Raw genomic sequence first — 22,658 nt, 5'->3', positions numbered from 1 at the left:
GTTTTTGAGGAACCTCCACACTAACATGTTGGACTTTATCCCAATGTCAATATGAAAAGGTATAAAAAGTATCAGACTATTTTCAAATTAAAAAAAATTTTTAATTATCTAAAAATAGAATTAAGGATAAATTATCAATTCTAAAGGGAATAATATCTGAAATCATTACAAGAGGCTTTTATAGCAATCCTAAACTTCCTTCAAAATATGTGTAGTAATTATATTGTGGCAAGCATAACAAAATAACAAGAATATTGAAAATAGCTGAAAGTAAAAAATAGAAATAATCAATTTTAGCTAGGTAATGATGACAATATTTTAGAATTTAAAATTCTGAACAAAACTCAAGATTGGAAACATTGAAAATTGAAAAATTTTCTAATAATTAACATTAAGCTTTGTGTTTACTTTTAGCTTCGAGTGTTCAAACTGGCAAAGTCTTGGCCAACACTGAATATGCTGATAAAGATCATTGGCAACTCAGTGGGTGCTCTGGGTAACCTCACCTTGGTGTTGGCCATCATCGTCTTCATTTTTGCTGTGGTTGGCATGCAGCTCTTTGGTAAAAGCTACAAAGAATGTGTCTGCAAGATCAATGAAGACTGTACACTCCCACGCTGGCACATGAATGATTTCTTCCACTCCTTCCTGATTGTCTTCCGCGTGCTGTGTGGAGAGTGGATAGAAACCATGTGGGACTGTATGGAGGTCGCTGGTCAAGCCATGTGCCTTATAGTTTACATGATGGTCATGGTCATTGGAAATCTAGTGGTACGTAGTCGCATGTTCACACATTGAAAATTCTGCATGGTAAATTGTTATATGACAATCACTTATAATTATAGGATTAATTACACATAAAACTATTAATTGCAATAGAATTTTGATCATTTTAATACAGGAAAAAAAACAGAAAATAAAATGAAATATTGTTTCAATTTCCCTGACAGATAACCCATTTTTATATTTTTCGCAATATTTATTTTAACGGATGGTTTCCTACTTTATTCTCTCATTTTGATAGTGATGGCATATGAATTAAATCTGTGGTTTTCATGTCTCTTAAAAGTCCTTTCAAATATCAAATCATACTAGTAAACAGGATATGATTGAATTAACAGTAATAAAAATGAAGCTGTAACAGAACAAGGCAATTGAAAGGACTGGTCCCATTGCACTACAGTCAAATATAGTCAGACATAATAAGACATAGTTTCCTGATCTACAGCAAAGTTCAGGAAACTATGGCTCATGGGTCAAATCCAGCATACTACCTGTTTTTGTATGGCCTTGTAAGCTTGGGAATGTTGGGTTTTTTTTTTCTTTCTTTTTTTTTTACATTTTTTCAATGGTTAAAATAAAAGGAAGAATAATATTTCGTGGCACATAGAAATGATATGAAATTTAAATTTCAGACTCTGTAAGAAAAATTTTATTACAACACAGACATGCTTATTCATTTACATATTGTCTATGTCTGTTTTACTCTGCAGTGGCAGTGTTGAATAGCTGTCCTAGAGATTCTATGTCCTACAAAGGCCAAAATATATATGTTTTTTAATCTGGCTCTTTACAGAAGAAATTTGCCCACCACTGCTCTATAATATCCCTTTAACAATTGATCTTCCATGTCTCCATTAGTGTTTTCTTGGCTTGTACTCTTTGTTTGTTTGTTCCTTTCTACCTACTTATTGGTGAAAATTTTCAAGCTTACCAAAGGAGAAAATTGGGATAAGATGTTCTTCATGACTCACTGACTTCAATTTTCAAAGCCACCATGTTGACTTGGTTTAGTCTGTCAGCTTGGCATCAGACTCTGGATTAGGTATCTCAGGAGCTAGGGTATGGTAACAACTATATGGTTAGTACTTACACTTCCCACTGGCTTGAAAATAAGTTACTAATTTTTTTTTGTCCTTGAATCCCCCATATCAAAAGTAATTCAGAGTCTAGGACAGAAACCTACATTTATCAAATCACATCCTAAATGGTATTGTTTTGTGCCATTAAATGGCTAGACATATACATAGTAAATTATGCAATACAAATTCTAGATCTGCACAACATATAGACACCATGAGTTCGAATTCTGTAATTATTAATCATCCTCCAGTTGTAGTAATAAATTTCCTAGTTTTATGTCGGTTTATAATTCCCAATATGAAATAAAATATTCTCTCTTTGGTTCTTCTTCTGAATTTAACATTTGTATTATAAGCTCCTTTAATGTGACTTGTTCATATACTTCTTATAAAATGTTGACATAAAAATATTGAAATGTAGCTCTTTATAAGATACAGGAGGTCAAAACATACCACACCAAAGCCACTGATCACAACTAATTTAAATATTTAGTACTCGCTCAGGCATGTATGAAGTAAGGGGGATTCCTTGGGCTCTCTCAACTTATTCATTCAATATTTTTAGTACTTTCTCTGTGAAAGGAAATATATTTGGGTATTGCAGGATGATTAAAAATACATACCTATGAGTTAGTCCCTCTCTTCAAGGTACTTGCATTCTATGGACATAGAAAAGTGGTACACCAAATTATCAGGTAAGGAAGAGGTGGTAAGTGCTAGCAGTGGGGCAAAAATAAAATGCTCTTGACACTTGGAAGAAAAGGAGAGCAGTTCTAAATAGTGACTCGAAGAAGAATTTTGAAATGGGTCTTTGAATAATACATAATACGATATTAAAGCTTGAACACAGGTGTGAGTGTAATGATACACTTTGAAAAGCAATATGAATTTATAGTTAAAAATAGATGGGGTATCTTGGTGAATGTTTAATCCATATAGAATTGGTAATGACTGCCTCATGTTGATATCTGTTCATTATTTGCTAGTGATAATGAGAGATAAGAGAAGTGTAACTCACAAAATAAACAACCGACTCTTGGATAAGGAATTACCATTGATGTACAATTAGAATCTAAAAAGAAAGACACATAAATTTATATTTCTGATATAGTCCTCTGCATATTAGAGTTATATGCTAAACAGATCTCTCACTTTTTTTTTCTCACTTATGCCTTAAGTCATTTTACTACCAATTAATTAAAATGGTTAAAAACCGTGAGTTTTAGAGGGTAGTTCAGAAAAGTAGATTTTAGTAATCTCAAGTCTATATCAGGAAACTGGCAAAGAACATTAATCAGATAATGTTGAATCAAATATACATTTATTAATATTTCTTTCTCTGCTTAATATGATAATGGATATGTGATATAAAATGGACTTTATTGTTATTTATGATACCTGGTAGATTTTAACAAAATAGTGGAGTCTTGTTATGATTTTTGATGGAATAAAAATTATTGTTATTATCCTTATGAAGATGTGATGAAGCATATTCTTGAAATATGTGGAATCTTATAAAAGTGAAACTCATAAAAACAGAGACTAGAATGTGGTTACCAGAGGCCAGGGAGTGGGGAACATGGGAAATGGTGACCAAAGTTCAAAGTTCTAGCTATAAGATAAATAAATTCTAGGGATCTAATTTACATCATGGTAATTGGTAACATTACCATATTATGTACTTGAAAGTTGCTAAGAGAATAGATCTTAAATGTCCTTACCACACACACACAAAAGGTAATTATTTGACATGATGGGGTTGTTCCTTAGCACGATTGTGGTAATCATTTTGCAATATATAAGTATATCGAATCAACACATTGTACACTTTAAACTTACACAATTTTATACATCAATTACATCTCAATAAATGTGGAAAAAAATAAAGTTAATTACAAATTTGAAAGGAAGAAAGAGAAAATTTGTTAACACTTGCATTGATTAGGGAGGCTAAAGTAGTAGAATGAACCCTTGGCTTCTCATCGACATTCCTGTTAAAATATACACACACACAACATGTTATCTCATAATGAAATACATTTTCTCATTGACAATAAAGACCAAAATGAAAGTAAACTACTTCAGAATTCCTCAGTGATTCATCACAGTTGTTTTCTGTGATTTTCTCTTTTTGCTCCCCCTTGGACTCTTCTCTTAAATCAAACATATTAACATAGACATTTTTAACCTGTGCTCTTCTGCTTACGTCTCTGAAAAACTGTTTTAGATGAGACCAAATTCAGGTGTGAGGGTGTGAGTCCCTTCTCCTCAGATTGACCTAAATTTGATTATTTAGTGAGGTAAATGTTTTTGTCAATGAAGACACTTCATAGTGTATTTATGTGAAAGGGTATTTAGTATTTAGTGAAAGGGTGTTTCAATTACCTTTTTGTTTCCTACATAAAACAACACTTAAATATAATGTTTTCATTTAAATATAACTTTCAACCCTCCATGAGAATTTTTTTTTCTTTTCACAATGTTGAGTTCACCTGGACCCCTACCTCAGGGAGGAAAAACAAGTGGTTTTGCACACAAACAGGACTTTTCTTCAAGGCTAGGAGTTGTCCTGACCTCTTTTATTATCTCTTCCAGGGCTAGATGATTGGCATAAAGCCACTCAATCATAATGCCATTATCTCATTTGAATTGGGTTCAGTAGGCAGGCCCTTTTCTATGCTTTAAAAGCCTCATTAAGTTGCAAGCTGGCACAATTCTTGGACAGAATATTTTATTACAGGAGGTTTGCAAGTGTTCTATGTTCCATTTGTTGCAACAAACTGACATTTACCTTCTGGGAAAAGTGAACATCGAGCTTGGCCTAGGTTACTTCAGCACAATAAACACTAATCACAATTTTCTTGTTCTAGTTTTTTCTCACAGGTAATAAATATTAACTATAGTAAATGTTAGGAAGGCTTTTTAGGCCCATAAAAGGGAATTTGGCCAAGGGACTCCTGCTGCAGAAATGAATGTAAGAATGACATAATGATAATGAGGAGGGAATATTCTCTTTGCTCCTCAGGCTAAGTCCTTCATGGGTGTGGCTGACCTCTGCTCTCCAGAGTTCACAGGAGCTAGGTTCCAGAGAGAGTGATGAGGAATCCGGCCTGTCCTCTGCCCCATCACATGCTCTTACCTATGTGTGAAGAAGTACAGAAATCTTTAATGCTGGTTTGGATTTTGGCCTGTATTTCAGAAAAGTGTGCTTATTTTCTTTTTCATTTCCTGTCTCCCTATTTCTCTTGATATAGGTCCTCAACCTATTTCTGGCTTTATTATTGAGCTCTTTTAGCTCAGACAATCTTACAGCAATTGAAGAAGACACCGATGCAAATAACCTCCAGATTGCAGTTGCCAGAATTAGGAAGGGAGTAAATTATGTGAAACAAACCTTACGTGACTTTATTCTAAAAGCATTCTCCAAAAAGCCAAAGATTCCCAAAGACCCAGGAAGAGCAGAAGATCTGAATAGTAAGAAAGAAAACTATATCTCTAACTGCACGCTTGCCGAAATGAGCAAAGATCACAATTTCCACAAAGAAAAAGATAAAATCAGTGGTTTGGGAAGCAGTGTGGACAAATACTTAATGGAAGAAAGTGATTGTCAATCATTTATTCATAACCCCAACCTCACAGTGACAGTGCCGATTGCACCTGGGGAATCTGATTTGGAAAATATGAATACTGAGGAACTCAGCAGTGATTCAGATAGTGAATACAGCAAAGGGGTAAGATTGTTTTATGCGCGTTGTTTCATATGAATAAGTAGTGTGCAATGAACTGAAATTTCAGATTTTTGCTGTGATAAGTTCTTTCCAATATTGCAAACTGATGGATAGTTTCTTTTCTTTGTGAGTTCACATAATGGGTTCCTAAAGGTTCCTCTGAACGGTTGTACTTACTAGTTCTTCATAAGTGATTCAATCCTACTGGGCTAGATTTGAAAGTGCTGGGTACCTTTCAGTCTTCCCTTCCTTCATCCCCTTTTGTTATCAGTTGTGAAGTCATATACAGTCTCCTTCCACTGTATCTGTTGAAGCCACCACTCCTCTTCATCACCTTTGCCTTCTCACTCACTACTTCCTGCCTAAACCGTACCAAGCAGAGTCCCAGCTGGTGTCTCTGCCTCCATTTTCCATCTACTCGAGTTCACTTATTTGATTGATTTTATTCAGGTTCAATCCCAATCATGTCACTCCTTTGAAGTATCCTTTGTCTCCCAAGTCTCCTGAATTATAGACGGTAAAGTCTTCACACCATGGCCCCCACCAGCTGACCAGCTGTGTCACCTACTGCTTGCTTGGTCTCCTGCTGGACCACAAACACTTGGCATCGTGCTTGACTTTGCTTGGGATTTCCTTCCTTGGTCAAAATCCTATGCACATCTTTAAGACATTCCTCATGGGTAAATTTATTAGTCCTTACATCACAGGATTGCGTGAGGGTTACAAGAATTAACAGGTAAAATGTTTAGAACAGTACTCAGAGTGATCAAAAGGGTAGCTATTGCATCTTTCCTAATTTCTCTCCAGAGAGATAGGAGCTGTACTCATTTTAACCCTGCACAATTTTATGACTTTTCCTGGATTTGTTATTTAGCTTTATATTTTAATTTTTTGGACAAATTATTGTATTCATTAAATGGTGCTATAGACTCATTGAAAACAGGAACCTTTTACCAAAATGTTTTTATATCCTCCTTCTCCACACCTGGTCACACACATTTAAAGTGATAGTGTTTACTGTTTTTATTCATTGAACTATATTTTATTAATATGGAATATAATAACCATAAGTGAGTCTTACAACAAAATATTTTTATGGCATCTCTTTAAAGTTTCAAGATATCACCTAAAAATATTATTCCTTTCTTTAGGTCACTTTTGAAAGTATTTGAAAGGCATTTATCAAATGCTTTCTATCCACTTAACCCTATAATAAGAAAGACCTGCCCTCCATGAATTGCTAGTGGATTTTGGAATAAAGATACATACCAGTGTGTGTGTGTGTGTGTGTGTGTGTGTGTGTGTGTGTGTGCGCGCATTTGCATGCTTATCTGTCTGTCTCCTGGCCATATGACCAGTGGTTGGCACAGAGTAAATCCTCAATACTAAGTGAATACATAAGTATATAAATTAAGAGTATGTGTTTCTAAGTATCCAAAGAAATTCTTTCCAAGATGACAAAAGAAGGATAGGATTTTTTATTTTTTTATTTTTAAAACCTTTACGTGGAAGAAGTACTATATCCAAAATCTCCAAATTTAAGTTGATGTTATTTCAACTTAAAGGTGGAAGATCAGATTCCACATACCCCTTTTCAGGAACAGTGGTCTGAGCTTGGTCTCATGTGGAAAGGGAAACTAATTCAATTACTCATGTTTCTGCTAGTGAAGATCAGAGTTGAAAAACCATAGATATGAAATAGTTGGTAAGCCCTAAAACAATGTAAGCCATTGTGTTTATTGTTGAATTAATCCCCATTATTATCATCTAAAAGTACAGATTTAAAGTTGTGGACTTGAAAATTTTGCCCTTTTTCATGAACAGTTTTCCATGACATATCTCACAGCATGAGTACATTCAAACCCACTTTAATATACTGGACTTGAGAAATAACAGAAGTTCAAGATATAGAGGAAATCTGTTAGGTAACTTAGAGGTAGTATTAAGTTGTTGTGACCTGGGAAACCCTGTGTCTGGAGTCTTTCTTTCCAGGTGCTTGAGATTTAAATGTTTATCATTATGACTTGGTTTTGTTTTTGTTTTTATACTTGGACCACTAAAAAAAAAAAGCATATTTTCTTTATTGAAAGTGCCTCTTTACTCTTCCATGCTAACCTCCCTGCTATAATTCCCCTAATCTTCAGCTTCCACTTCAGTTCCCATATTTGTGAACTGCTTATTCTCTCCTTTGCAACTTTCTAATTTTTTCATGCCTAAGATATTCTTGAAATACTGATTGCCATGTTCTTGATGAGCCTTGCCCCAAGATAAATCTTGATTACCCAACAGAAAGTAATAACTTGATTCAATACCTTTAGGTCAGTTAAGTCTTAAGCACTACTTTGCGATAGATATGTTTAAGAATACAACCTCTGGAGATAGACTACTTGCCTTAAATTCTAGCTGTGATATTTACTAACTCTATGGTCTTCAGTAATTTACAAAAAAAAAATTAGTTTCTTTATATGAAAAAGAGAATTGTAATGAAGAGTAAATGGTGTACGTAAATAATTAGGTGCATGTCTGCTGGAAAGTAAGTGCCTGATTAACAGTTATTATGATATGGAATCGAGTGGTCACATATAGACTGTAAGTAGCTATTTGCTGCAGGTTCAGTTCAAGAGAGGTAGCATTATGTAGATCAACGGTTCACAATTTTATTGTGTAAAAGATGCGGGGAGCTTGTTCCACATGCCGGTTTGGAAGCATATCCTTTGAACTCTCTCTGCCTAAGTCTGAAAGCCACTTCAGAATCCTTATCAGTGGTGTTCCCAGTGGCCACCATGATGGATTGAGTTGGTGTGGGATATGAACCTAAATTCATCCCTAGCTTGTTTTGACCCAGATTTCTGAGATATCTTTATCTTTATTCACGGACTGGGGATATTTCCCCCTTTGCCTGTTGAATAATCTGCATTTTGAACAGAGAGAAACATCTTTGACCTTGGACACCTCTCCTTTTTCCCCCCTCTTCGTCAACAAAGCAAAACAAAACAAAAAACAAACAAACAAACAAACAAGCATAAAACTTCTCTTTTAGGGCCTAGCATCCTATTTTCCCTTTGCACTTGATGGACACTTTTCCATCTTCTACTAATATCAGCTCTCAGATAGGCAAGTGTCCTTGTCCTGATAGTACACTCCAGAATGAAGTAAAAACATTTTATAATAAAATACCTTCCTAAAGGATGACCAAAGAGATGAGTTTAAATAAAGTGTTGAGTAAAATAACTTAAACAGTTCTGAGGAAATAATTGGCAACAGAACAGCAGCATTTCTCTGAAGATAGAGTTTATCTCAGAATTGAGAAAGACATACTGTCATCTCCCATGGGCCCATGGGACTTGTCGCTGCTTCTCAGAATGCAGCCATTGAACTGATGGCCCCTCTCAAAATCAGCCTCCTCCTGAGGCACACTGCAGCCCTCTAAGCACACAGGAAACATTAATAACACACTGCACAGATTTTTATCATTAGCAATGAAGTGCTTCCTTATTATGCGCCTCAAACGAAGCATGAAATGCACCCAATCATTCAGTAAATATTTGTTGAGATCTACTATGCTCCAGGCACTGTGCTAAGAGTTGCTGAAGGGGAAAAAAAATTACTTCACGCATCCTGCAATTAATGTGATTGGCATCTGGCTTAACTAAATTCTTAAGTGTAGTTTTTTTTTTAATTGTGCCAAATCTCAATGTTTAAAACTCTAAAACACTAAATTAATAATTATTTTTTTAATGGAGAGCTCTTTCTTAGATGATTAGAGTCATTCTCTTTGTTTTCTATCACTATCAATTACTTCCTTCTCTGCTTCAAAGATGAAAAAAGAAGCAGCTTATAGAATTGTAACATGGACTTTGGAAGTGTATGCAAATTTCAGAGGAAAATATTAAGTTAATCCAAATTCATTTCTCAAAATATTTAAAAACAATAACAGCCTCATATGATTTTACAGTAGTACAGACTCTTACAGCTTTCAGAGATGCCCCTTTATTTATTGTGAATCTAATCCCCAAATACTTCTTTACTGCTCTTTTGACAAATGTATCTACTTATTTAGGCTGCTTAAGTGAATGTGCTCATATTGTGTACTCAGCAGAGAGGAAACATTCTGTGTAAACATCTCCTCAGAGAAAGATGCCCTATTCATGCCTCCTTAAGCCAAAGGCAGATACTTAGCTTTACTTAATAGTTCTTTAGAGTTTTGAAACATTATATCAAAGTCTTGAAGGAACTAGCTGAGGTCCTTGGAGGTCAATGAAATATTCAAATTTCACATAATCAAACTTCCCTCCTTCAGGAGAGTGTCACCTTAAAACACTGCAAACACACTTATGCAAAATTTCATGTTCCATAAGGAACTAAAGTCCAAATAAACCCCTCATTAACTTTAATCATTAGGGGAGAAATTGCACAGGAATACATTAGAGAACATTTTCTGTAAACCATTGCTATTCATTTGTTCAATTCACATTTACTGAGCATCTTCCAGTTACCATATCCATGCTAGACATGAGGAAGACACATCATTAGCGCACTCATTCGTTCAGTAAATGTAGGCTGAAGGTCTTTCTCTGTGGCACTGTCTTAAGTGATAAAGAGTAAAGCAAGGCTTCTGCCCTTGAGAAGAAACACATATAGAAACAGAAATTATAATTAAACATACAAAAAGAGAATGAATACACAATTTAGTTTTAGGACAAAATATTCAGACGGGAGAGAGGAGAGTGTAACCAACCTTAAAAATAAATTGGGATACTTCACAGAGGAAATGGCATTTGAGGGGGGTTTTATGTTGAAAATAAAAATTCTTTCTACAGATCAGATGGGAGTTTGTTCCAATGGAGGTAAAGAGCCCAGTGCATGTGGAAGACCCAGATGTAAAAAGGCCCATTACATACGTATGAAGGGAACCTGGTGGGAAGTAGGAGGTTGCCTACTAGGAGGTAGACTGGAGCCAGGTAGTGAACAGCCTGATGTACCATGACAAGAGAGTAAAATACATTTCTTTTTATCTAACAGAAAAAGAAAACTTTAGGGTCTTTTATTATACCTTGTTCATAGCAAACTTGTTCTTCTAAAGAAAATTTCCTTGGGGAGTGTAGTAAAGCCCAGCCCCAGAGGAAGATGAGAAGATGGGAAGTTATTGCAGCTTTTCAAAGGACATTGGATAGGGGCTCAAGCTAAGGGAATGATGGTGGCAGAAGGGGATAAACTCTAAGATACTTGCGAGTTAATATGTAAGGGCTCAGGATCTGGATATAGGGGTCATGAGCTGTTGCAGAGGGTGTATCCGTCTCCCGTGGCTGCCGTAATGAAGTATCACAAACGTTGTGGCTTTACGCACAGAAGTTTATTCTCTGAAAGCTTTAGAGTTCTAAATGTCTGAAATGGAAGTCTGGGCATGGCCATACTTTCTCTGAAGCCTCTAGGGAGCATTCTCCCTTGCTTTTTCCTAGCTTCTGATGATGGGTTGTTAATCTTTGACATTCCCTGTAATCAAATGGTGTTCTGCCTGTGTGTCTGTCTTCTCTTCTTCTTACTAGGACACTGATTATACTGGATTAGGGCCCACACTAATGACCTCATCTTGGCTATATCTGCAAAGACCTTATTTCTAAATAAGGTCATATTCAAGTGGACCAGGAGCTAGGACGTCAACATTCCCCTTTGGGAAATACAAACTGACTCATGACAAAAGGTTTTATCTTAGAAGACTGGATATATATCAGTGCTATTAAAAATATATATAGGGGAAGGAGAAAATTTAGGAGGTAGAATAGATTTAGAGTTTAATTTGGGGGCATCTTAATTGTGAGCTACTTGCAAGATAGCCAAGTGATGCTGAACAGTATGTATTTGGAAACTTAGGTCTTGAGAAGTCAGAGTTGTAGACAGGTTGAGATTTTATGTGTTAATTTAGGTTAACCACAGAATATACAGGGAGTCAATCTAAAGTCAGGTTCTCTGGGATACCAGCTCTGAGAGAGAAATCTGTGTGTAAGAGATTTACTGGGGAGTGTTACCAGGAACAACACCTAACACCTATAAGAAATGAGGGAAGCAAGATGATTGAGCACAGAAAGAAACTGAAATGCTCTGCAATTTCATCATAGGCCTGTGCTGATCCTATGGTTGTCTCCTATAGGTACTAGGATAACCCTTTAGATAGTCCCAATTGAAGCAAGAGAGTCAGGCCTTTGTACCCTCCTACCAATGAGTCACCTTCCCAGGGGAGGAGATGGAACCTTGGGTGAGGCAGCTCTCTTCTGCATGACACTTCCCTTGCAGGGACTCAGCTGTGAACCTTCAGCCCCCAGCATTCCTGGTAGCTGGAAAAAGGAGGCTCTCTGAAAGGGAGATTTGGGCAGTGCACCACAACATCCACTACACTCCAGGGACCACAGAAAATAAGAGGACAAGTGATCAACTCAACACTTGAGTAGTGAACCCAAAAGAAGAAAGCACCAAAGAGACCAAGGAAAAATTTTACGTATTTGCCACTTTCATATACATTCTATAACTTTCCTCCTTATGACAACCAGGACAATGGATATCATTCATCTATATTCACAGATAACTAAAATGCTAAAAGATTAAGAAATGATATTTATTAGTCACCGATGATTCTGGGAGTCTTTTTAAAATTTGAACCCTGAGCTTAAATGCCATATTGCATACGATAGAAAGGCAAGATGTGAGTAGGAATATAATTGTTTTCTGTTATGCTCTGTAATGTTGCAGTTAAGGATCAACTTTTCTGGTATAGTGATATTGTGCATTAGTGATCCAAATTTAGCTTCTCATCCTCCTTAATGCTGATTTATTCAGTTATAGTCTACCTCAATAACATAACATAGAATGGAACAGAATAATAAACCAGTCCATTGAGGATGCATTGAGTAAGAGATTATATCAGGTTGACAGCATGCGAGAGAAGGTGGCACTTGAGCCAGACCCTAAAGGATGGAGATCATTTCATTGTGTGGCTCCAATGGAGAAGGAAATCCCAGGCAGAGGAACAGACATTCATATTGTTTATATGATTCATTCACTCATTAATCCATCTACCACTTCACCTATTCACTCTTCAGTTTTCAGTGCCATTATCTTTGGAGAAACTTAAATGTGCTTACTTGTTATGAAATGCATTCCTTTTATCGATTTAGTAAAAAAAAATTGTTTAAATATTTGTAGTCATCAAGGTTAAATATTTTATGTCCTTTTACCACATGTTGGTTTTAATTATGTTGTTATTTGGTCTCTCTTTAGATTTTTACAGTTTTTTCTTCAAACAGTATTACCTTCACCAAAAAGGCAGTTTAGAAATTTTCTTGTTATTGCGTTTCAGAAAATAAAATAACCTCTCCCAGAACTGCATTTGACTTGACAGGATTTAGGGATTAATCACAATTATACAAATGTATAATTATAATCATACTATTATACCTTAATTATGCAATTAAGCTGGTATTTGATCCTGTTTTTATGCATAGATTCTTTTTTTTTAACTTTATTTATTTTGAGAGAGAGTGCAAATGGGGGAGGGGCAGAGAGAGAGAAAGAGAGAGAGAGAGAGAGAGAGAGAGAGAGGGAGAATCCCAAGCAGGCTCCCTGCAGTCATCAGCATAGAGCCCTAGGTGGGGTTTGATTCCACAAACCACGAGATCATGACCTGAGCCAAAACTAAGAGTTAGTAGGTTAGCCAACTGAGCCACCCACGCGCCCCTTTGCATAGATTCTTAAAAACACAAAACAAAAGACTCGTAGACTTTTACTTACCCGTTTCTTTTTTGAAGATTTGTTTCAAACTATTTGAAAAATCTTTCATCTTTATTGGATATGTTTGTGTCTAAAAACAATGACACTTTGGTCTGACATTTAAATCAGTATTTCTTATTCTTTATACTTTGATAAATTTGGAAACATTTTTTTCCTTCAATGCTATTTGAAATGTCAAAATTGAATTAATATGATAATTACAAGTAAATCAAGAAATGCTAATTTTAGAATATGCTTTTTAAAAACTCCTCACTCCTACTCTCACCCACTCCAATATTGAGAATCACTTACTTTTAAATGCTTGTTATACAGAGCAAACAGACCAAAAGATTGCCTGAGCATATTACAGTATTTAAATTCATCTCCTAAATAACAGAACTTTATAACTATCCAGTTGATTGTTTTTAAATCTGTGTTGAATAATATTCAGTCTTATTGCTGTATTTCAAATGTACTGCTTTGCATTGAGCTTATAGCATGTATTTGCTAACATACAACTAATTTTTACTTACAGGTATGTGACTTTAAACATTTTAAATCAGTTGACTAAACTATTTCATCCTTCTGCATTTCTAAACTTCAGTACTTAACCTTCTTACTTCTCACAGGGGTAAAAACAAACTGGATCAATCAAGAATGCAGCTCTGTGCTTTTAACCAGGCAAAGACATATGTGACCACTTTTACACAGGTTATCTAAAAAAAATCATACATATATGATATTTTTTCAGTGTCATGCATGCTGTTCAGTACTAAATGTTTCTGCCTGACCCATTGCAAGAAAGTAGAAACATACACAATTGTTCTGTAGATGAATTGACATCATAGCATGTCACGGGGGCAATTCCATCATTTTTTGTGATTCTCTTGATGACTTCCTTGATATATATATCTCTCATGTCCTTAGGTGATTCAAGTGAATGATCTATAGATTTTTATTGGATGGCTTATAAAGGTAATATATAGAATGTAACAGAAACCACTGGAGCAACATTTAATTTGAAAACTTCTAGCAACTTCCCTTCCTAATCTAATCTGATCTATGTCACATTAAATTGTCACATTTATTGCAATGAGAGTAGAACTTTGAGAGTATGTTCTCATCATAACAACGGCAGCAACAAAATGGTAATTATGTGCATAAAGGATGTGGTAAATATATATATATATTTATACACAACATATACATGTATCAAATCATTACATTGTGCACCTTAAAATTACACAAAATTATATGTCAATTATATCTCAGTAAAACTGGAAAAATAGTCACATTTAAATTTAGTAAATCAAAACTCTGTTAATAAGCCATTTTTGTGGGAAAATACTTCAAGCATAAAAAAAAAATCTCAGAACAGAAAAGGAACAGTCTAGTACTAGCCCTGTATTTACAGAAATTGAAATGCCTACAAATAAGCTGTTTTCTAAGTACACATCTAGAAAGCTGAGGACAGAGCCACAGTACCCAGCTTCTAGGATAATTTTGAATATATTTTGAAATGACTTTAAGCACAGTGATAACTAGGGCTTTATTTCTTTGATCAATTCAGTAACTAATTTAATTTTTATTTGTTTGTATATAAAATGCATCAATTAAAATTTAATAGGCCAAGCCTATGAATGAATGAATTATAGGTGCTTGAAATGCTTAATTTGATTCCAAAAGCAATATTATACGCTGATGAGAATGTTTCTTATACTGTATATATCTCATAGGGAAACAGGCAGCATAGCCTCAGGAAGGTAAGAGGTTTAAATGGAACATAGTAAGTGAACACTAAATCTTTCAATAAGACATATAACACTTTTCATAATATTGGAAGCAGATTAATATGGACTTCATTATATAATATTTCTAACAAATATAAAAGAAAAAATACCACTCAGATATATTTTGTCTTATTTTAGTATAGCTTGTTGAATAAACTCTAGAAAATATTTTTCTGAAAAAAAATCCATGTTAATAAGAATCTTGCCTTTTTTCTTTTATAATCTAGTATATATTTTGAATTGCTCTGTCATTGATGGGATGTTTTTATTATTGTTTTCCATTGTGCAATGTTGAAAGCAAAACTTTATCTTGAAAATGATACACTCTAGGGATAATGATGTTAGCAGTTTCTAATTAAAAGAACAAACAAATGTTGTTCCAGTTTACTTGAAGTTAGCTTTAAAGGTACTCCTAAGTAAAAGACATATTTTTTTTTTCTATTTCAGATGGGTGGTGATGCAGAGGCAATATTCTCTTGTAAAACAATTTTATTTCAGAATGTAGAAAATCTCCCCCCTGCCTAGAACATAAATAAAGATGCATACGTATACAATAGTATGTATAGGTAAAACACATACTTTTTCGGAAAATGGTTTCCAGAAATGTGTGTGTGTGTGCGCGTGTGTGTGTGTGTTTAATTCTTCAATTATTATTACTTTTTTTTTTACCAAACTGTTAGAAAACATGAGGTGCATATTAATGAATGGTCATTGTCCTGAAACCAAAAAAACTCTGGATATTTCATTTGTGAAGAATGACTCAAAATATAATGCTTTTCTTTGGCAGAAGCTGCCTACATAAACATTAGGAAAAATATGCTTTTTCTGTACCAATTTTTATTTTACATTGTATTTTCAATATTAGAGATCCATGTATTCAAAAAGCTGTTCCGTCCACTGGAATTTGTCTTTCCTTCTCCTTCCTCATTATGAGTAGTTTTAAGGGGCTAGCATAAATGTACTGGTAGTTTTTTTGTTTGTTTGTTATTCTTCTTTTAATTGTAAGTGAATAATGAGCTTGAGTCTTAGAGTTTACGTTTTTACCTCACATTTTGCCAGAATGTTTGCCTGTGTTCCAATCCTTATTTATCCACTTCTAGTAGGCCTCAGTAGCAGAAATATTTAAATATTTGTTCCTCAAGTTTTTAAGTTTTTCCTTCTCACTTGACCCACTGTATTCCAGCTACTTAAATATCTATTCTCTGCAGATAGGAGTTCTGTGTTAGTGCACAGAATACCATTGGTTGATTGCATGGCAAGTCCATATTGGTGAACTGTCACTTGCCTTTTAAAGACCAAGATGACCCTGTACGATCTGGCTGAGACACCAGTAATCAGTCCAATCTTTCATGTGGCCAAAATTTGTTTGTTTGTTTGTTTTCATATGCAAGATCTTATCTTTTAGGCATATAAGTTGTCATGTTTTTAAATAGGAAGTGCTCTAGATAGAAGATTATCGAAAAAGTAAGAATTCTCAGTGAAATCATTTGCTTAATTTTGAATTTCCATGGACGTGCCTGAGATTTGACCTCATTATTTCTCCATCATCTAATACTATACACCACGTTGACCCTGTGATGGAACTGTTAAGTGGATTTCCTGCTGAACAAGCAGCTGTTCTCTAAAAGCCTACAGACTTGGGGCGCCTGGGTGGCGCAGTCGGTTAAGCCTCCGACTTCAGCCAGGTCACGATCTCGCGGTCCGTGAGCTCGAGCCCCGCGTCAGGCTCTGGGCTGATGGCTCGGAGCCTGGAGCCTGTTTCCGATTCTGTGTCTCCCTCTCTCTCTGCCCCTCCCCCATTCATGCTCTGTCTCTCTCTGTCCCAAAAATAAATAAAAAACGTTGAAAAAAAATTAAAAATAAAAAAAAATTAATAAATAAATAAAAGCCTACAGACTTTCTCTAGTAGTCATCAAGAACACTAGAAAAGGAAAACTTCCATTTCTTACCCTTTCTCTGAGAAAGTGCTGGGGTTTTAGTTGCCTTGAGTCAAGAGTTTACTGTAACTAGTAATTAAACTAAAAATTGCTACTTAAATGGTAGTAAATCTAGATAACAGAAAGGAAAATACTATTGTCATTTCCATTGATGAAGGATATCTTTTTAACTGGCATTATCATTTAAAAAGAATCTTGAGACAGATCGGGATTTTAGAGAGATGAGAAAAGGATTGGAGGGACTTGAGGGGCCTAGAATGCTAAGTCATGTAAAGAAACTAAATATCATTACTCTTAAGATGAAAAACACAAATGGTAGTCTCAGTTTGAAAAGGCTGTAGGAAGATAATATTTGCATTTCTCCAGAGGGCAAAAAGGGCCCTAACAACTGCAAGGAAGAGGAAAGCATATTTTGGTTCTAGACCAGAAAAGAATATTTTAAATTGAAGTTATCCCATGATAGAATGGGAGCTTGGAAAACACTGGACCCCTACTCCCACAAAGCATAGTAGAATCTGTAGATTTCTTCTTTAAAGGTCCTTCGATATTTTTTTCTGAACTTGACCATTTTACTCCTTTAATGATTCAGGGCCCTCATTATGAATATCAATTGTAAAATTAGACTCTAAAATTAAAATATGGGCGATGTTATTTGAATATAATAAAAAAATATTTCTTAAGCTTAATGACATACAGTAGAGCTTAGTTTATCATTAATGTCTCCCTTAATTTTTCTGCCCATATATGCCCTTCTCTTCTCTTTGATTTGCTTCTCTCAACTTCTTGCTCTCTTGCGTGTTTCTTTGTTTCACTTCTCCGGTGGAATAACTATTCTAAGCTCTGCTCCTCAAAGAATATCTTTTGTTGTATATAGCAATCAGACTTACAGTATGTATTTTAAATGTATAATCTTTGGAATGTTTTCAACACCAACCATCCTCTTTGCATAAGGTTTTTGTTGGGTTCTGTATTTTCTACAATAGGTAGAATAGGTTTGAATTTTGTTTTTTCTTTTTTGGCTTTTTTTGAGTGGCAGATCATCAAATTATTAGATAATCCTACTTCATACCTCTCAAAATAAGAAAAGGCCAACTAGCATAAAATAGCCTTATGATGTGAATGCCTATTTTGGGATATGTCAGTAATAACATTGTAAGTTACCAGCTTAGGGCAGTTTCTCATATAACACCTATATTTAATGGTCTCTATTCACATTAAGTATTGTAGCAAAAACACCTTCTAGGCAATCGAAAGAACCATAATGAATAAAAAAGTACTTAATTTGATCATTTTTTTTAATGTTTCAAGTTTTTATTTAAATTGTACTTAGTTAACATATAGCGTAATGCTGGTTTCAGGAGTAGAATTTAGTGATTCATCACTTATATATAACACCCAGTGCTCATCACAACAAGTGCCATCCTTAATGCCCATCACCCATTTAACCCATCCCCCCACTCACTTCCCCACCCAGCAACTCTCAGTTTGTTCTCTATAGTTAAGTTTCTTATATTTGCCTCCTTCTCTTTTTTTCTTACCCTATGTTCATCTGTTTTGTTTCTTAAATTCCAAATATGAGTGAAATCATATAGTATTTGTCCTTCTTGAACTGATTTATTACACTTAGCATAATACATTCTAGCTCCATCCATGTCATTGCAAATGGCAAGATTTCATACTTTTTATGGCTGAGTAGTATTCCATTGTATATATGTACCACATCCTCTTTATCCATTCATCAGTCGATGAACATTTGGTCTCTTTCCATTATTTGGCTTTGTTGATAATGCTGCTATAAATATTGGGGTGCATGTGCCCCTTTGAGTCAGTATTTTTTTATCCTTTGAGTAAATACCTAATAGTGCAATTGCTGGGTCATAAGGTAGTTCTATTTTTAACTTTTTTAGGAATCTCCATACTGTTTTCTAGAGTGTCTGCACCAGTTTACATTCCCACCAGCAGTGTAAGAGGGTTCCCCTTTCCCCAATCCTCACCTACATCTGTTGTTTTCTGAGTTGTTAGTTTTAACCATTCTGACAGGTGTGATGCAGTATCTCATCATGGTTTTGATTTGTATCTCCCTGGTGTTGAGTGATGTTGAGCATCTTTTCATGTGTCTGATAGTGATCTAGATGTCTTCTTTGGAAAAATGTCTATTCGTGTCTTCCGCTTGTTACTGGATTATTTTGGACGGGGGTGCTGAGTTTGATAAACTCTTTATAGATTTTGGATACAAACCTTTTATCAGACATGTAATTTGCAAATATCTTCTCCCATTCCATAGTCTGCCTTTTAGTTTTGTTGATTGTTTCCTTCACTGTACAGAAGATTTTTATCTTGATGAAGTCTCAATAATTCATTTTTGCTTTTGTTTCCCTGGCCTCTGGAGATGTGTCTGACAAGAAGTTGCTATGGCCTATGTCAGAGAGGTTGCTGCCTGTGTTTTCCTCTAGGATTTTGATGGTTTCTTGTCTCACATTTAAGTCTTTCATCCATTTTGAATTTATTTTCGTGTAGAGTGTAACAAAGTGATCCAGTGGACAGAATGTTGCTTTCCAATTTTCTCAACACCATTTGTTGAAGAGACTGTCTTTTTCCTAGGATATTCTTTTCTGCTTCACCAAAAATTAGTTGCCCATATAGTTGTGGGTCCATTTCTGGGTTTTCTATTCTGTACTATTGATGTGTTTGTCTCTGTTTGTGTCAGTACCATACGGTCTTGATGATTACAGCTTTGTAGCTTAAAATCTGGAATTGTGATGCCTCCAGCTTTGCTTTTCTTTTTCAAGATTGCTTTGGCTATTTGGGGTCTTTTGTGATTCCATACAAATTTTAGGATTGTTTATTATAGCTCTGTGAAAAATTGCTGGTGGTATTTTGATAAGGGTTGCATTAAATGTGTAGATTTCTTTGGGTAGTATAGACGTTTTAACAATATTTGTTCTTCTAATCCATGAACATGGACTGTTTTTCCAATTCTTTGTGTCATCTTCAATTTCTTTCATCAGTGTTCTATAGTTTTCAGAGTATAATTCTTTTACTTCTTTGATTAGGTTTATTCCTAGTTATCTTATGGGGTTTGATGCAATTGAAAATGGGATTGATTCCTTGATTTCTTTTTCTACTGCTTTATTATTGGTCTATAGAAATGCAACAGATTTCTGTATGTTGATTTTGTATCCTGTGACTTTACTGAATACAGGTATCAGTTCTAGCAATTTTTTGGTTGAGCGTTTCAGGTATTTTACATCATGTCATATCATCTGCGAATAGTGAAAGTTTGACTTCTTCCTTGCCCGTTTGGATGCCTTTTATTTCTTTTTGTTGTCTGATTGCTGAGGCTAGGACTTCCAGTACTATGTTAAATAATAATGGTGAGAGTGGAAACCCCTGTCTTGTTCCTGACCATAGAGGAAAGGCTCTCAGTTTTTCTCCATTGAGGACCCCACTGTGGGTCTTTCGTATATGACCTTTATGATGTTGAGGCATGTTCCCTTTATCCCCACTTTGTTGAGGGTTTTTTATCAAGAAAGGATGCTGTATTTTGTCAAGTGCTTTTTCTACATCTTTTGAAAGTATAATATGATTCTTATCCTTTCTTTTATTAATGTGTTATATCACGTTGATTGATTGGCAAATATTGAACCAGCCCTGCATCCCAGCAATAAATCCCACTTGATTGTGGGCAAATAATTCTTTTAATTTACTTGTTGGATTCAATTTGCTAGTATCTTGTTGAGAGTTATATCAATGTTCATTGGGGATATTGACCTATTTTTTCTCCTTTTTAGTGGGTCTTTTTCTAGCTTTAGCATCGAGGTAATGCTGACCTCATAGAAAGAGTTTGGAAATTTTCCTTCCATTTCTATTTTTTGAAACAGTTTGAGAAGAATGGGTGGCTCAGTCAGTTAAGCAACCAACTCTTGGTTTCAGCTCAGGTCATGATTTCATGGTTTGTGAGATCGAACCCCACATTGGATTCTCTCTCTCTCCATCTGTCTCTGCCCCTCTCACGTTCTTTCTCTCTCTCTTTCAAAATAAATAAATAAACTTAAAAAAATAATAGATATTAATTCTTCATTAAATGTTTGGTAGAATTCCCCTGGGATTTCATCTGGCCCTGGACTTTTGTTTTTTGGGAGATTTTTGATTACTGACTCAATTTCTTTGCTGGTTATGGGTCTGTTCAAATTTTCTATTTCTTCTTGTTTCAGTTCTGGTAGTTTGTATGTTTTTAGGAATTTGTCCATTTCTCCCAGGTTGCCCAGTTTGTTGGCATATAATTTTTCATAATATTCTCTTATAATTGTTTGTATTTCTGTGGTGTTGGTTGCGATCTCTTTCATTTGTGATTTTATTTATTTGGGTCATTTCTCTTTTCTTTTTGATAAGTCTGGCTTGGGGTCCATCAATTTATTCTTTCAAAGAACTAATCCTAGTTTCATTGATCTGATCTACTGGGTTTTTTTCCTATATCATTTATTTCTGCTCTAATCTTTATTATTTCCCTTCTTCAGTTGGCTTTAGGCTTCTTTGCTGTTTCTTTTCTAGCTCCTTTAGGTGTAAGGTTAGGTTGTGTATATGACATTTTTCTTCTTGAGGTAAGGCTATATTGCTGTATGCCTCCCTCTTATGACTGTTTTTTGCTGTATCCCAAAGATTTTGGACCATCATGTTTTTATTTTCATTTACTTCCATGTATTCTTTTATTTCTTCTTTAATTTCTTGGTTAACTCATTCTTTAGTAGGATGTTCTTCAACTTCCATGTATTTGTGGTCTTTCCAAATTTTTTCTTGTATTTGACTTTAAGTTTCATAGTGTTCTGGTCAGAAAATACGCAAGGTATGATCTTAATTTTTTTGTATTTGTTGAGGTCTGATTTGTGACCCACTATGTGGTTCTATCCTGGAGAATGTCCCATGTGCACTTGAAAACAATGTGTATTCTGCTGCTTTGGGATGAAATGTTCTGAATATATCTGTTAAGTCCATCTGGTTCAGTGATCATTCAAAGCCATTGTTTCCTTGCTGCTTTTCTGCTTAGATGATTTTCCCATTGTTGTAAGTGGGGTGTTCAAGTCCACTACTATTATTGTATTATAATCAATGGGTTTCTTTGTTTGTTATTAGTTGTTTTATATATTTGGGTGCTTTCAGGTTGTGGATATAAATATTTACAGTTGTTAGATCTTTTTGTTGGATAGACCCCCGTTATTATTACATAGTACCCTTCTTCATCTCTTGTTACAGTCTTTGGTTTAAAATCTAGTTTGAATCTAGTTTGTCGGACATAAGTATGGCTACTCCAGCTTTTTTTTTTTTTTTTACATCCATTAGCCTAATAGATGGTTCTCCATCCCCTCACTTTCAATCTGCAATTGTCTTTAGGTCTAAAATGAGTCTTTTGTAGGCAGCAGATAGATGGGCCTTGTTTTTTGTTTTTTTCTGGTTTTTTTTTTTTTTTGTTTTTTTTTTTTTATCCATTCTGTTACTCTGTGTCTTTTTACTGGAGCATTTAGTCCAATCTTAGAGACAATCTAGAGATCTTCTCTGTTCCTTTCTTTTTTGTAAATTTTTTTA

The 22,658-nt window shown here is 34.9% G+C and overlaps 1 protein-coding gene across 6 annotated transcripts in view; it reads left to right on the top strand.

The window, feature by feature from the left end:
• SCN9A (sodium voltage-gated channel alpha subunit 9) overlaps positions 1-22,658 on the top strand; it is a 99,718-nt gene that overhangs the window by 36,149 nt on the left and 40,911 nt on the right. For all 6 annotated transcript variants that reach the window (XM_042949017.1, XM_042949018.1, XM_042949016.1 and 3 more), the window contains 2 exons: positions 415-771; positions 5,117-5,593. In XM_042949017.1, coding sequence (XP_042804951.1) covers positions 415-771; positions 5,117-5,593 — 834 coding nt within the window. The remainder of the gene's footprint in view (positions 1-414; positions 772-5,116; positions 5,594-22,658) is intronic.

Source organism: Panthera leo, chromosome C1 (assembly GCF_018350215.1).
Source record: "Panthera leo isolate Ple1 chromosome C1, P.leo_Ple1_pat1.1, whole genome shotgun sequence".
Lineage (NCBI taxonomy): Eukaryota > Metazoa > Chordata > Mammalia > Carnivora > Felidae > Panthera > Panthera leo.
Note: the sequence above shows the minus strand (reverse complement) of the source record. Positions and strands in the feature narration are given on the sequence as shown.